The following is a 12,808-nucleotide window of genomic DNA, read 5'->3' as shown; positions in this document are numbered from 1 at the left end:
CCAACTTGAAGTGAGGCAAGAAAACTAACTTAAATTAGAATTATTTTTTTTAACAGAAGTTGATCCTACACTTTGTATTCCTTTTTAGGTTATCTGCACATTCGTAAGCACAATATAATAGAATCATAGAACAGCCCAGGTTGGAAGGGACCCCAAAAGATCATCTACGCCAACCTTTAGAAAAGGTTGAAACAAAAGACCCCCCATTTTTCAAATTGTTTAATGAAACAAGAGATTTCATCTGTTAATAGAGATGAGTAAAAAGGCAGTTGTTTTGTATTTAGTTTTTAACGTTGCATCCTCTGAGTTTTCTTTGCTTAGAAACCATTTTTCACTTTAATAAGAAACGTAGTTTGTTTTTTGAAATTTGATTGTACTATGACAGATTGCATACAATACATTGTTTAGTATTTATATTCCATTCCAGCATGCTCTAGGTACATTATTACCATATTATTTACATATGTTTTCTGTTGATCATTTCTGAAATACATTTAACCGATCCTCTGACATGCTTTCATCATTTGACTCTGTGAATGCAACTGTCAATAAGACTGTCTGGGTGTATCAAGACTACAAAGAAACTGAGAAATTGCCCGTGTTTGCTATCAAGGTATTATATCACCCCTTGCTAACACACATTTGCTTGATGCTTATAATCCACTTCAGAGAAACATACTGCTCACCCTCACAAAACTCAGAAACATGCCGGAGAGATTTTTGTTGGGTTTTTTTAAGCACTGTTGTTGATCTGGGTATAAGCTTCACCTTGTTGTCTGAACTAAAGGCTCACTCACCACTTGCTTTCCTTGCTTCCGTTGCCATTTTAAAATGTCACAATTTTCTCCCTGGAATTAGATAAAAACCATTGAATGCCATCCAAAGTGACTCCCAAAGCGCAGGCCAGTTTCACCAAGTCCATAACTAAACTCCAGCTGGATATCTTCTTACTGTCTGCCAGAAGTCCCCCTTCTCAACTGCCATGCAGGTGTTTGCTTTGCTCATCTCCATGATAATGAATCAGACACCAGGTGAGCCCTCAGCTTGCTGCCCCATCATGCATATCTCATGTGTCAGAAGATATTGAATATGAAAAAAAAATCATTAGGTGATTGCCTACTGCTGCATATTCAACAGAAACCCAATCCTGAAGAATGAGCTGGATGGCTGACATTAGCAAACGTGCGTTTATTTACCTTCTTCTAACATATCTGCACTCAGCATTGCATGAAAAGTCATTTGTGACACTGATGTGGAAAGCAATATAGAAGTTGCTTACCTACTAGAAGCCACTGTAGAAAATATACTGCCTTTCCAATAATTTCTTTGTTTCAGGTCTGTAATAATGCCTAGGCTGAGTGGTCAAAGCATTTTATCTCCGGCCTTATCTCAAAGACATTGGTTCAAAATTTGCCCCGGCCAGAGTAACTAGGAACTTGATGAGAAATAATTTATGCCATCTTTTGTGATAAAGCATCTTGAACTTGTTTACTCCTGCCTCTTTTCAAAAAGGAATGTAGTGTAAATCATTTACTGTTCTTCCTCTAGCTCAGCGTTGTTCAACAGCTATGTATGGCACAACTTTGCAAGGTGTTGAGTATCCCTGGGGGGATGACAAGGCTCAGCTACTGATGGAAGATACCAAAGTTTCCACAAGTGACCTCTGTGAGAAGGCTTACTTGATATGGACCTGTTTGTGCGATGACACAACCAGAAAGTTGAGCGAATGCAGGAAGTCATGTATTAAAATAAACATGATGCAGGTACATTTAAATAAGATTGCTTAGGTGTAAAAACAGTCAAGGTAACAGAATTAATAAAAGTTCATAGTATTAAAATTCATAGTATTAAAAAAAACCAGTATGGCTGTGCTGTAAGAACCAAAAATTACAGGGAAATGAAGAGATTTGGGAATAATACTTTGAAATGCAATTACTTTCCATCCAACATCTGAAAGATGCTTTGTTCTGGAATGAATATATGTGCAGAAGTTGGCTTTTGAAAATACACTATGTCTGCTTGTCATCTTTCTTTCATCTGGATCTGATTCACTGATTTCAGACTAGTTACTGCCAATTTATAACAGTGCTGGTGAGCAAAGGTTCTGATCCAACATCAATATGTGGTGAAAAGTATGACACCAAATTGGATTGCTCATATTACAAAGCACGACATTACTCTCATCAGTTGTTAAGCTTTCTCAGACATGTGAAAATACACCTAGGAAGCAGCAAGGTAGCCAGGCATGCATTTCCAGAGTGCGTAAGGTGGATCCTTACACAGGCTGGTACTTGGAATGATATATGATGTGCTATTTCATCAACCTGAAAATAAGTGAAATGGCCATTGAGTTTAAAGGTATAATATAAGAGAAACTTGAGGGGAAGAAAGGATCATGGGATGTAAAACAAAGGACACAAAATGTCTTACCCTTATGTGAAAGGAGCAGGTAGTGGGAAATGTGATACAAAGCCGTAAAGTGAATATAGGAGAAACAATGTCCCAGAGACACAGGGAACCCCGTGACTGAGACATGGAAAGACTGCTCAACAATGATCTGGTATTAGTTCCTGGAGTAAGCACAGAAAATACACAATGCAGGGCAGGATTCTCCTTACTCAGTGGATGGACTAGATACAGTAACTTCTCTCATTTCATGCCGATTTCTACACTTTTCTCTTAACAAATGTAACAAGTTTTGTCATGGATCTAAACATCTTGCCCTTGCTTAGGTCTTGTTACTCATTCACTGTCTTCATACAGCTCTAATGCCAGTTTACCCAGTCACCCAGGGACTTCTTACCAAATGCATGAAAATTTCCATTTGGCACACACCAGCCATATTACCTTCATAGAGACACGGACAAAAGAATGAGTCTGAGGTGCAATTTTATCCACCAAACCACCCCTAATATCCATAGAGTTTTTAGATGGCTCTAAATTGCTTTGTGCAACTGGTCTGGTAATGCTTGAATCATGAGGCTAAGGACTGTTGGGGGAAAAAGCGCTCCTGGTTTTGAATTTAAGGATTCACAGATTATAAAGCAAGAAAAAAAAATACCTTTGTCAAGGTCATACTGACTAACTTTATCTTCCTAACCTTGGAGAAATATCAGCATAGACTTTGTATAATTGCATTAACGGGAAGAGAGAGAGATATGAGGATCCTTCAACCAAGTTATTTGGGGGGGCGGGGGGAGATTTTCCTCCTTGGCACTTTAAGCAACCTGCACTACCTCCCTGGTGAGCAGACTAGTAGCAAGTGAAGATCCCTGGTGCTACCATGCTCTGCTCTCATTACAGCACATCGGTAAATGTTTTGGAATTGAAGTAGTTGAACTGCTCATCTACCCACAAACTAAAGCTCAGTAATCCACCTTCTTTGTTCCTCCATGGGATGGCTGACTTTAACCGTTGCTCCCAGCACAAGACGTAACCTACCCAAGAGGCCAAAGGGTTGAAGCTGCTGAAAGTGCAATTCAAAGTTGCTATGGACATTTTTTTTTAAAGAGGACACTGGACATGGCACCAACAGAGAACCTAGAGAAGTGAGTGTCCATTCTAGAAACGAGAATGGCAGGTCTAGGAAGACTTTTTCCACTTACATGCCACATACTTGGCATGAAGGTTATGGTTTGTTAAGGTACACTAAAACTCTTCCACAAACACCTAAAGAAAAAAATCTTTTCCATAGAAGGGAGTTTCTGCTCATGCTAACTTCCCTGCTAAATACGAGAGCCAAAATCCAAACTGTGTCAGTCTCTATTGCAGACTTTCTCCCCAAATCCTCCTCCTCCCCAGATATGACCCTTGCAATTTCTTGCAAAAGACAGTACGACCATGGAGGGATACAAATGAAAATCTGCCCACCTCTTTAAGGATCAGCAGAGCCCTCTGCTGTTGCATGTTGTTCCAAACACCGGGCAAATAAAATGAAATGTAATGAGATTAAATAGCCTGTTTACAGAATAGTCATGCATGTTGCTTACCTGTTCAGCTACTCACAAGAAACATGCATTTGGTGGCATCAATGAGTAAATAGAAAGAAAAACTATTTATATTTTGACATGTCTGATTCTTCAGACAAATGAGCATCATTATTGTCTCCTCCTGTGAATCCATTCTGCAAACAATATGCTCTTAAATATTACAGTGACTATCTAAACCAAATAAATAGTGAATACACAAAGTTTTCCCAAGCCAGCACAGAACTGTGTGTGTTTTGAAAGCTAATGCTGACAGAGCATATATGATGCTGTGAGGTATTCAGAAACTTCCCTTTATTCTTACATTCACACTACGTTCATCTGGAAACCTACTGTACTGGGCAAAGTCTACTGTGCTGACTCAAGTTAAATTCACAGTTGCCTCTTGATATATCACAATATGTCATTCAGTAATCCCACTGAGGAAAATGTAATTACCATGCAACATCTTGTGCTGTCTTGGGATTTCTCACTACGTAAGCAAGCAACAAATTCCTGTCAGTACTGCAGGAATACTGCTGTAGAGATGTAGGAACAGACCAGCTGGGTCATAACCCACAATGTTGTGTTGAAATTACTGGTCACAGAGGATATATTCTTTTTTAGCTGCAGGCTGTATGTATTTTCTGTCCACCTGAGTGTGCAGAAACTTGCCCACTGTCCAAATGAACTTTCATACAATGCATTTAATTCTCATAATATTGCTGTAAGGTAGGAATTGTAACAGACGATGAGCTGAAGGCTAGAGGAATTGCTGTGTGTCCACAGTCACGCAGAAAAAAGAATGTTTCATGTAAGAAACAGACATTGCTGACCCTTTGGTTCCACCTAGGATCTCTCTCATGACACTTTTCTCTTCTGTAATGCAACAATATGTAACTGCTGTAGGCACTGATCTCCTGCTGAACAGAGTGAAATCTAAGCCTTCTGCACTTCCCTTCAAAACGCTTTCTGAGCCTGTCCCAAGCCAGCTGAATTACTGCCTTTTCCTTGGGAATCAGGACCTCCCCTCGCAGCTTTGTTCTGCCGCTACAATGACTGTCAGAATCGTCAGGAGGCAGAAGCATTAACACCCACATACTTCCTCAACTTCAGCACAAAGTTCAAAGTTCCTACTGTGGACCCACTCTGATTTCTTAGTATAAAGTCAAATACACAAATAAAATCAAAGGTAGTTGATCACTCACACCTACAGAGAACAGAAGATTCTCACTTGTGACTTCTAAAGCTTGTATGCCACTCTGATAATGTAGTCGTGGGTGTGAATAATAAAAAAGAAGATGCATAGGTAGTTGTTCACATTCATTTTGTTTCCACTGGAGCTGGCTCAATGTAGACTAAGGAGACTGAGATCTCAGATTACTGTCAGAAAGACTGATAGCTTCTTATACCAACATTTAAACATTAGGTTAGGATGCATAAATATAGCAGCAGGAAAATTATAAAAAAGCTGCAAGGAAAACCAAGTTGTCTGCAAGCCAAGACTGAAATGACAGAGAATAATATTCCTGGGAAGATAACAGGCAGCTTGTTTTTTCTCACTTGCTCATTTTCATTCATTTGCATTTTGCTATTGAGATCTTCTCAGAAGCTTTAGCATAAAAATTAAGCATTCTGAAAAATTCTTCCTTGATGTCTGTGTGTGTTTAGGGCAGTTCAGTTTGTCTGGAGTACATGAATGTTACAGGCAGCATTTCTGCAAGAAAACGTAGTTACTGCAGGAAAGTATAATCAGCTTGAATAAAGTTGGTTTGATTCATTACTGATGCATCCTCACCGATTTCAGTAAAACCTGATCAAAGGACAATGTGGGCTGAGCATTTCTATGCTCCATGTACTCCAAAAGTGCCCTTTGGAATGAATAGTCAGTGGAAGAACAGCTAATACACAGGAATAACTTTTTCCTTAGATTTCAAATATATTTTTCTTCTACAGGACTTCTATAAAGGATGATTCACGAGCACATGGATATAGCTAAATATTAGCTAGTTAAAGTATTTAAACCAAAGTGTATTGGTTCCAAATTGGGTTTGGCTTACTATTGCCTCAAGTTTGTCCAGCTTCCTACTCTAGAGTTCTGGAATATTGCAGTGTGTTATGGTGATCACTTCTGTAACTGGAAGGCACGTGAAATACTGAACTTTCATTTGCTTGGACTAGTCAGTGCAGAATTATGCATCCTAATAAGTTAATTGGATTCACAATGTTTTAAGTACAGAGCTCTGTATTACATAATCCCTTTCCACGATATTGTGCTGAACTCTCCATCGCTGTAATCATCTGAATGAGAAAAAAACCCCACAATTAAGGAATACAGATCTACCTGCCTTAGTTCAAGTTCCCTTCTAACCCCACAAACATCCTTGGAAATACAGCAAACCTGAAACCAGCAGCAAAGGCTGACTGCATTGTAAGAGGTTCTATGTAGTCCTACAAAAACTAATCTAAACCAGCGTATTCCTGCGTTAAATATGGTGAAAAGCATTAGCCATCTGTCATGACAGCAGCTTGACCTGATGGGCCCTGCAGAGCAGCAGTGAGATCAGCACGGTCCCCGCTGAGCCAGCAGCCCCCTCCTGCACAGTCAGGTGCTGACGTTGTTCCCCGGAACAACAGGTTGTCCTCAGCAGCTCCTCCTGCACTTGTTCTCTATGATCTGGAGTGCCACTGTTGCCTAGGTTTCTGAATAGAAGCTGTGCAATAGTCACCCAAACCGTCAGGTCCTGCAATAAACCCATGCAATAAGCTTGCCTGAATCATACACGTCTGAATCATCTGCAGATTAATATTTAATCTTTTTTTAAAGAAGTATTTGTTTTCAATAAGTAGCTTAATAGCTGTCCTGCTGGACAGCTCCTACCCTGGCAGGAGGGCAGGTATAGGCAGGAGTAGTACCTGAAGAGAAAAAGTGACTTCTAAACCAATTTAAAAAACATATATATAGTAGTCAATTTTCTCTTTCCTTTTGAGAAAGAAAAACAACTTTTAAATTGGACAACTTAATGAGCAGTGTTCCTGGATGGTCCTTTGTTCTGTGCTACCCTCTGAGAGGAGGCAGTTCAGGAGCTGACCTATCATTTTAATTGCTTCTGGGTTCCGCATATGTGAAAAGCAAACATCTGACACTGAGGACACTGCTGCTGCTCTGCTGCTCTTTGCCAGTGCTGCACTTGCTCTTAATGACGAATGGAAGAATTAATATTAATAGCCTTAAAAAGTAATTTACAGCATGTATTTAATGTCTGTTATTTGACTAACTGGAGTGCTTACAGGTACTTTGAAGGCACTAAAATAAAATAAAAGCCACGGTGTTTCACAGTGGGCAGTGAATACTGTACCCAGATCACACAAAATCCCCAGAGACCAACAGTGACAGTGCAGTGCCATGTTGGTCACGAGAATAGTCTTGACTCATGTTGTCTGCGTCTCCTCTTGTCTATTCCTCTTCTAGGAGCTACAGCAGTATTATTTACAAAGCATCCCTGTTCCAGTGAGACTGAGGAAATTAAACCCAGGGGACCGTGGCTGGACATGGGTCACATTTCCCTATTTTGTCTCTGGCAGTGGTATTTCCCTGGTACTACCTAAAAGGCAGAACAGTGTCAACTGCGTTTAGGATCACAGGGTTCTGGGAAGGAAGCAGTGGAAGATTTGTGTTATGGTATGTTCTCAGTATTGGCATAATGAAATGTCCATTGGGATGAGACACTCCAGAATGAGGTGGAATTTTTAGCTTGGTATTTGAAATTGGCTCGCTTCATTCATTCAGTGCAAAAATTTCCTCAAAGGTCAGCTTTCTCTGACAGACCACATCATACTGGTGAGAAGGTCCAGGACGACTGCTGTGAGCAGAATGGTTACTACTTTATGTTTGTCTTTATATTTTCCTGAAATATGCTAGTCCTCATCATCTGCTTTGTACCTACTTTTGAGTTTCTAGTAGGAATAATTTAAAAGGAAAGGAACTGTTATCTGGAATATAAATATTCCTTAAGATCTCAGAAATTCATATCCTTAGTGTGCTTCTGGAAAACAAACTCATTTCTCTTGACAGTAGGAACTGAAAAGATCCATATTCAGGATTCATTTCCAATTGACACTACAATGACACTGGATTTGCTCCCTATTAGTTTAGGAATCCACAGAACATTTAACAAGCTGTGAAGTCTGTCACTGCAGGTTTGATTCCCAGCATGTTATCGATGTTTTGCAGCTTACTTCACCACGACCACCACCCCCCCCTTGGTCCTGGCACAGTAGATAAAATAAACCCAGAATTTACAGGCAGCTCTCAATCCCATGTTTTGTATCCTTCATAGGAAGCCAGTGACAAAGATGCACTGACTATGAAATGCAATTTATGTATGAAGCCTCTGAACCTCACCCATTTCTCTCTTTGACTTGCGTATGGTTTTGACCAATGAACGTTTTACAAAACAACCGGTTAAAGAAAGGATAAATCATCATGGAAGAACACGAGGTGGGAGGATATCATTCCAGGCCTGGTTATCTCTCATGCTGAAGACTAACGACAAAAACTGTATGGAAACAAAGATTTAAAACTGATGTAAACCGGAGAGCTAGACTGCTCCTGCAAACTGCTGAGTAAACTGTTGAGATGCTAAAGCTAACATGCACTTCAGTTTACCGGTGTGAGAAATTGTATCCATGAGCACACTCACTGAAATGAATGGGACCATCAGCACCTAGGCTCCCTGTGTGGGACCAGAACCCTCAGTGCTTTGTGAGAATTAGTATTGCCTAGAAGCTCCTGAGATACCCAAGCACGAACATACCCACCCGCAGCTGACTGCTACTCATGTTACTTCAGCTACGCGTAAGAGTCTCCTCAGGTTAAAAACATGATGGGGAATTAACGGCACTCGTCTTTTAACATGATTAAGATAATCCCAAATAATATTAAGACATCGCACACCTATTTCAACAGTTTTAACTTTGCTATCTCTTCAGTCCTTTCTATAGGCAATTAAAAAAGACATGACCAAAATTCTTCCATCTCAGCCAAATGGATTGATGAATTTTAATGGAGAACATTTATTCTGACCTTTAATTAAGTTTGGCGGTCTGAAATCATTAATTTTTGCTGTGAAACTATGCATTCTGTCATGAGCATTTAAAACCTTACAATTCCATCTTGCTATAGGGCGGACGTCTATGTGATAATGCAGCTTTCTAGAAGCTGCCTTTGTGTCTTTTACACTACCTTTCCTTTGTTCATGGCATAATACAAACCGTTAAGTATTTGGCCCTGCAGAGGATGGAGCAAACCTCAGTGTGACACTGCTTTGGCCAAAAGCAACCTTTTAATCTTGAAACGTCATTGTAAAGGTTGACAGGCAAGAAATCTAATCTACCTTCTCCAGCCTATGTAAATCTTAATACAGAGCTACTGCTTAAAGGAAGAACTGAACAAACTGCATTATCTGGTGTTATTCTGCTAGATTATTCAGTGACTGCTACTACCAATTTCCCTGTGAACATATTTGCAGTAGTTTAGCCTTTGGGGTGGAAACAATTTCATTTTAATATGCTCTGTGGAGCGCTGCCAGTGTTACAGGTGGTATTGTATGTAAGGGAAGAGAAATTCTACATGCATGGAAGTGTGTGCCTTGAGACCCTGAATTCTTTTTCTGGAAGAAAAAAAGGAGTCTCAAAGAGCATTAAAGTACAAAATCCTTCTGGTAGCCATCCTGGATTCTTTCATCACCTGCTAGAAGCTCTTACAGCTGGTTTTACAGGCCCTATGATGTTTTAAAATACAGCACACTTAGAAGGATGGGAGATGAGACACCCCAGAGAACTCTTCAAGGCAGCTGCTGTTTGGAAAACAGCGATCAATAAAACATCAGCTGGGGATACTTCTGAATGATTGCAATCTCTGGGTTTGATTTAATGGTTTCAGCTGCTGTCCCAGAGTACCTGGCATGCTGTGAACAGGAACAAGTCTTTCGGGTGCTAGCCTTCGAGCTTGTTGCTGTTCCTCCCCTGAGGCTGGGATCTTTTCCCACCTCAGGGAGAACTAACTGGTGGTGTGACTGTTCCCTTTCTTGGTTGCACAGCTTCAGCTCCAGGTCTGTACTGAACTGCAGTTGGTAGAGAATTTATTAATACAGCCTAGACAAGTTAAGGAATACTTTTCAGGCAGTAAGGCACAAAGCAAAACTGATTTAAAAAAAAAAATCACTAAGTTTTGCAGACACTTGAAATGTATCCCTTACATCTCCTTATGAAGAAAAATGCTTAGTTTGGAACATTCTGATTTCTCTCCTTTCCAGAATCAGAAATAAAAAGGCAGTGCAACTGGGGAAAATGAAAACACAAGCTTTTAATTAAACACCTTCCCCGTCCTGCACACACACAATAAAAGAAACATCTTTCAGGTTCCTGAAAGAACTTAAAATTTAATTTTATAGATCTATTTTTCTCTTTTTAGAAAGTGGTTCATTTTGGGGAATGGGTCTTTTGTGTGAATCATTGCCTGTTCTATTATTAAAGAATCATTTGGGACCCTGAATGTTTCAGGTTTGTGCCACCGAACCGTGGGGTTTATGTGTGCTAATAGACAACAAGCTGGAAGTTTCCAGCGGTCACAGTACAGCCACGTTGTTAACAGGCAGTGCCAGGGGAAACCTTGCATTTTCTCACCCATATAACTGAAAGGCACATCTAACTGCAGGTGTACCCCTTATTTAGTGAATTCCTGACACCTCAAACTGGGTGCTAAAGCTTCCACTAAACAGGAGGAGGGTGTCACCCCCCATTTCATACATACCACTGCTCACCACTGTGATACGATGAACTGTAGATTTTAGGAACAGGACCTGGCTGAAGAAGTGTTTTGGGGCATGATTAAGACAACATGTGGTCCTTTGCTTTGCAGGTGGTCACTTGCTCACTCCAGGTGAAGAGATTTTTGACAGTTCATCACAATAATACCATCATATTTCAGACTCGCAGTTGTTTTGGGAGGGTTTTTTTTTTCCACTCCATGCTCAGAAGAAACAAGGTAAGAAACAGCTTACCAACAAAATCATGTAAAAAAATCATTTGACTCTAATAATTTACTGTCCTTTGTTACCTTCTGCTGTTCTCTTGCATTCCTGGAACGTGCTTTAAACAAATGGGAAGTGTGACCGCTTTCTTTCTTTCTTCAGAAATGTAAAACAGGTTATGTTATCTGGCTGTACTACAAATGCATCAGGATGCCCTGTGGTGTCAGGTGTAAAATCTGGGCTAAAGGATGAAGTACACAGGTCAGAACTCAGCTTATCAGCTCTTGAGAAAAGCTGGAAAGTGAGGGTAAGCCACCTGCAGTGGCTAGAAAGAGAAACAATTGAAGGAGTGAGGAGAGCTGCCCTTGTGGGAAACTGTGAGTTTAACATTAGAAAAAAGAATCACATCTTTTCTATAAAGGGTGTTCACTGCTAGTTTGTTTAAACCTTGAAATCAGGGAAGTGTTATGTCTGTCAGGCTGAAAAGAAAATTTGGAATACAGAATGCATCAACCCTGAAGTTGGTCTCAGGTTAGTGTCACTTTTGAAAAATTATGATATATCCACTTTCTGGATCATATAAAATAACATTTAGGTTATTGCTTTATCCTTTTTGCCTACTTGTTAATTTTATTGAAGAATCGCTTGTTCATGCAGTCAAACGAAAAATAACACAACACCACGTTCAGTAACAGTGACCCAGTCATTTAACCTCAAGCTGCCTATTTCTACATTCATTCTGTTTCATTCTTTAATATAATTACTCCTGTTTGGAATAGACAGTGATGAAATGATCTGACCTTTATGTATTATTACTTGATTAGTTTTTCCATATTTGCTGGGAAAAAAATCAGTTGCTGAAGATTCTTATTAATATTCATTTCAAGTGCTTTTGCATGTCCTTCATGCTCTTCAAGTGAGTTGCTGTATAACAGAAAAGTACTTCTCCTTTCTTCTTTTGCACTACAGCTAAGCAAATTTTCATTAATAATTGTTGAGTTTAAAATCCTTTTTTTAAAATCAGTTTAACCTGGGAAATTCAGGCAAATGTATTTAGACCAAGGACCATTTATTATCATTCTGACTACCCTGGTCACTTCTGTTGCCTCACTGGCTGAGCTGAAGGGAGTTTGATGTTTTAGTTCTCCAGGAACCAGACAAAATTACATAAAACTGAGACTTGGCTGCTCTGATGCAAAGAGGTATGAGATGAGGTTCACAAGGCCACTTTGGTTCCCCAGTGTAGTGTTTGTTTCCTCCACTGAGACTCACAACAGCCACCATGCTAAACTCTCAGATACTTAATCCAGACAGGGAGAAAGAACACTGTGACGTGTGAAACTCTGGTTATAGCTATAAACACAGCTTAAGCCTTCCTCAGCCTGCAAGAAGTGCCTTACAATAACCTGCACCCACACATAAAATTCTCTCTACCATTCCTAAAACTGGGAGTCCAACGCATGAGCACTGGCCTGCCAGGATTAATAGTCAAATGTCAGTGCCTTGGTTCCAAGCCTTACCCAGCCTGAGTGTTTAAACCCACCGATTTAGCTTCTCTTAACACCTACCAGTGCAGGATGCCACAGCCACCCAGCCTGGTGTCAACCCTAAAGCAAGGGGAAGCCCTTTGGTTCTTCCAGGCTCTGGAGGCATATATATGCTTGCCTTGGATGTATAGGCAAATTTGAAAACTACTGTGTGTATATACATTTTGTCAAGGTTATCTTGTGTGATCGGCCCAGAACTCTGAAAATTAGGCACAGCTGACTATTGCCGAAGGTTTATTAATGCTAAGGAGAGTTCTGCCTC

The 12,808-nt window shown here is 40.0% G+C and overlaps 1 protein-coding gene across 5 annotated transcripts in view; it reads right to left on the bottom strand.

Moving 5' to 3' along the window:
* GABRB1 (gamma-aminobutyric acid type A receptor subunit beta1) overlaps positions 1–12,808 on the bottom strand; it is a 142,016-nt gene that overhangs the window by 122,201 nt on the left and 7,007 nt on the right. For 4 of the 5 annotated variants that reach the window (XR_005827996.1, XR_005827998.1, XM_040594986.1 and 1 more), the window contains exon 4: positions 798–848. The exons of the other annotated variant lie outside the window; for it this stretch is intronic. Coding sequence is in view for 2 of the 4 variants with exons in the window: in XM_040594986.1 (XP_040450920.1) it covers positions 798–848 (51 nt within the window). In the remaining 2 variants the exon portion in view is untranslated. The remainder of the gene's footprint in view (positions 1–797; positions 849–12,808) is intronic. 5 annotated transcript variants of the gene reach the window in all.

This window comes from Falco naumanni, chromosome 1, assembly GCF_017639655.2.
Source record: "Falco naumanni isolate bFalNau1 chromosome 1, bFalNau1.pat, whole genome shotgun sequence".
NCBI classification, from domain to species: Eukaryota; Metazoa; Chordata; class Aves; order Falconiformes; family Falconidae; genus Falco; species Falco naumanni.
This window is presented reverse-complemented; position numbering and strand designations above follow the sequence as displayed.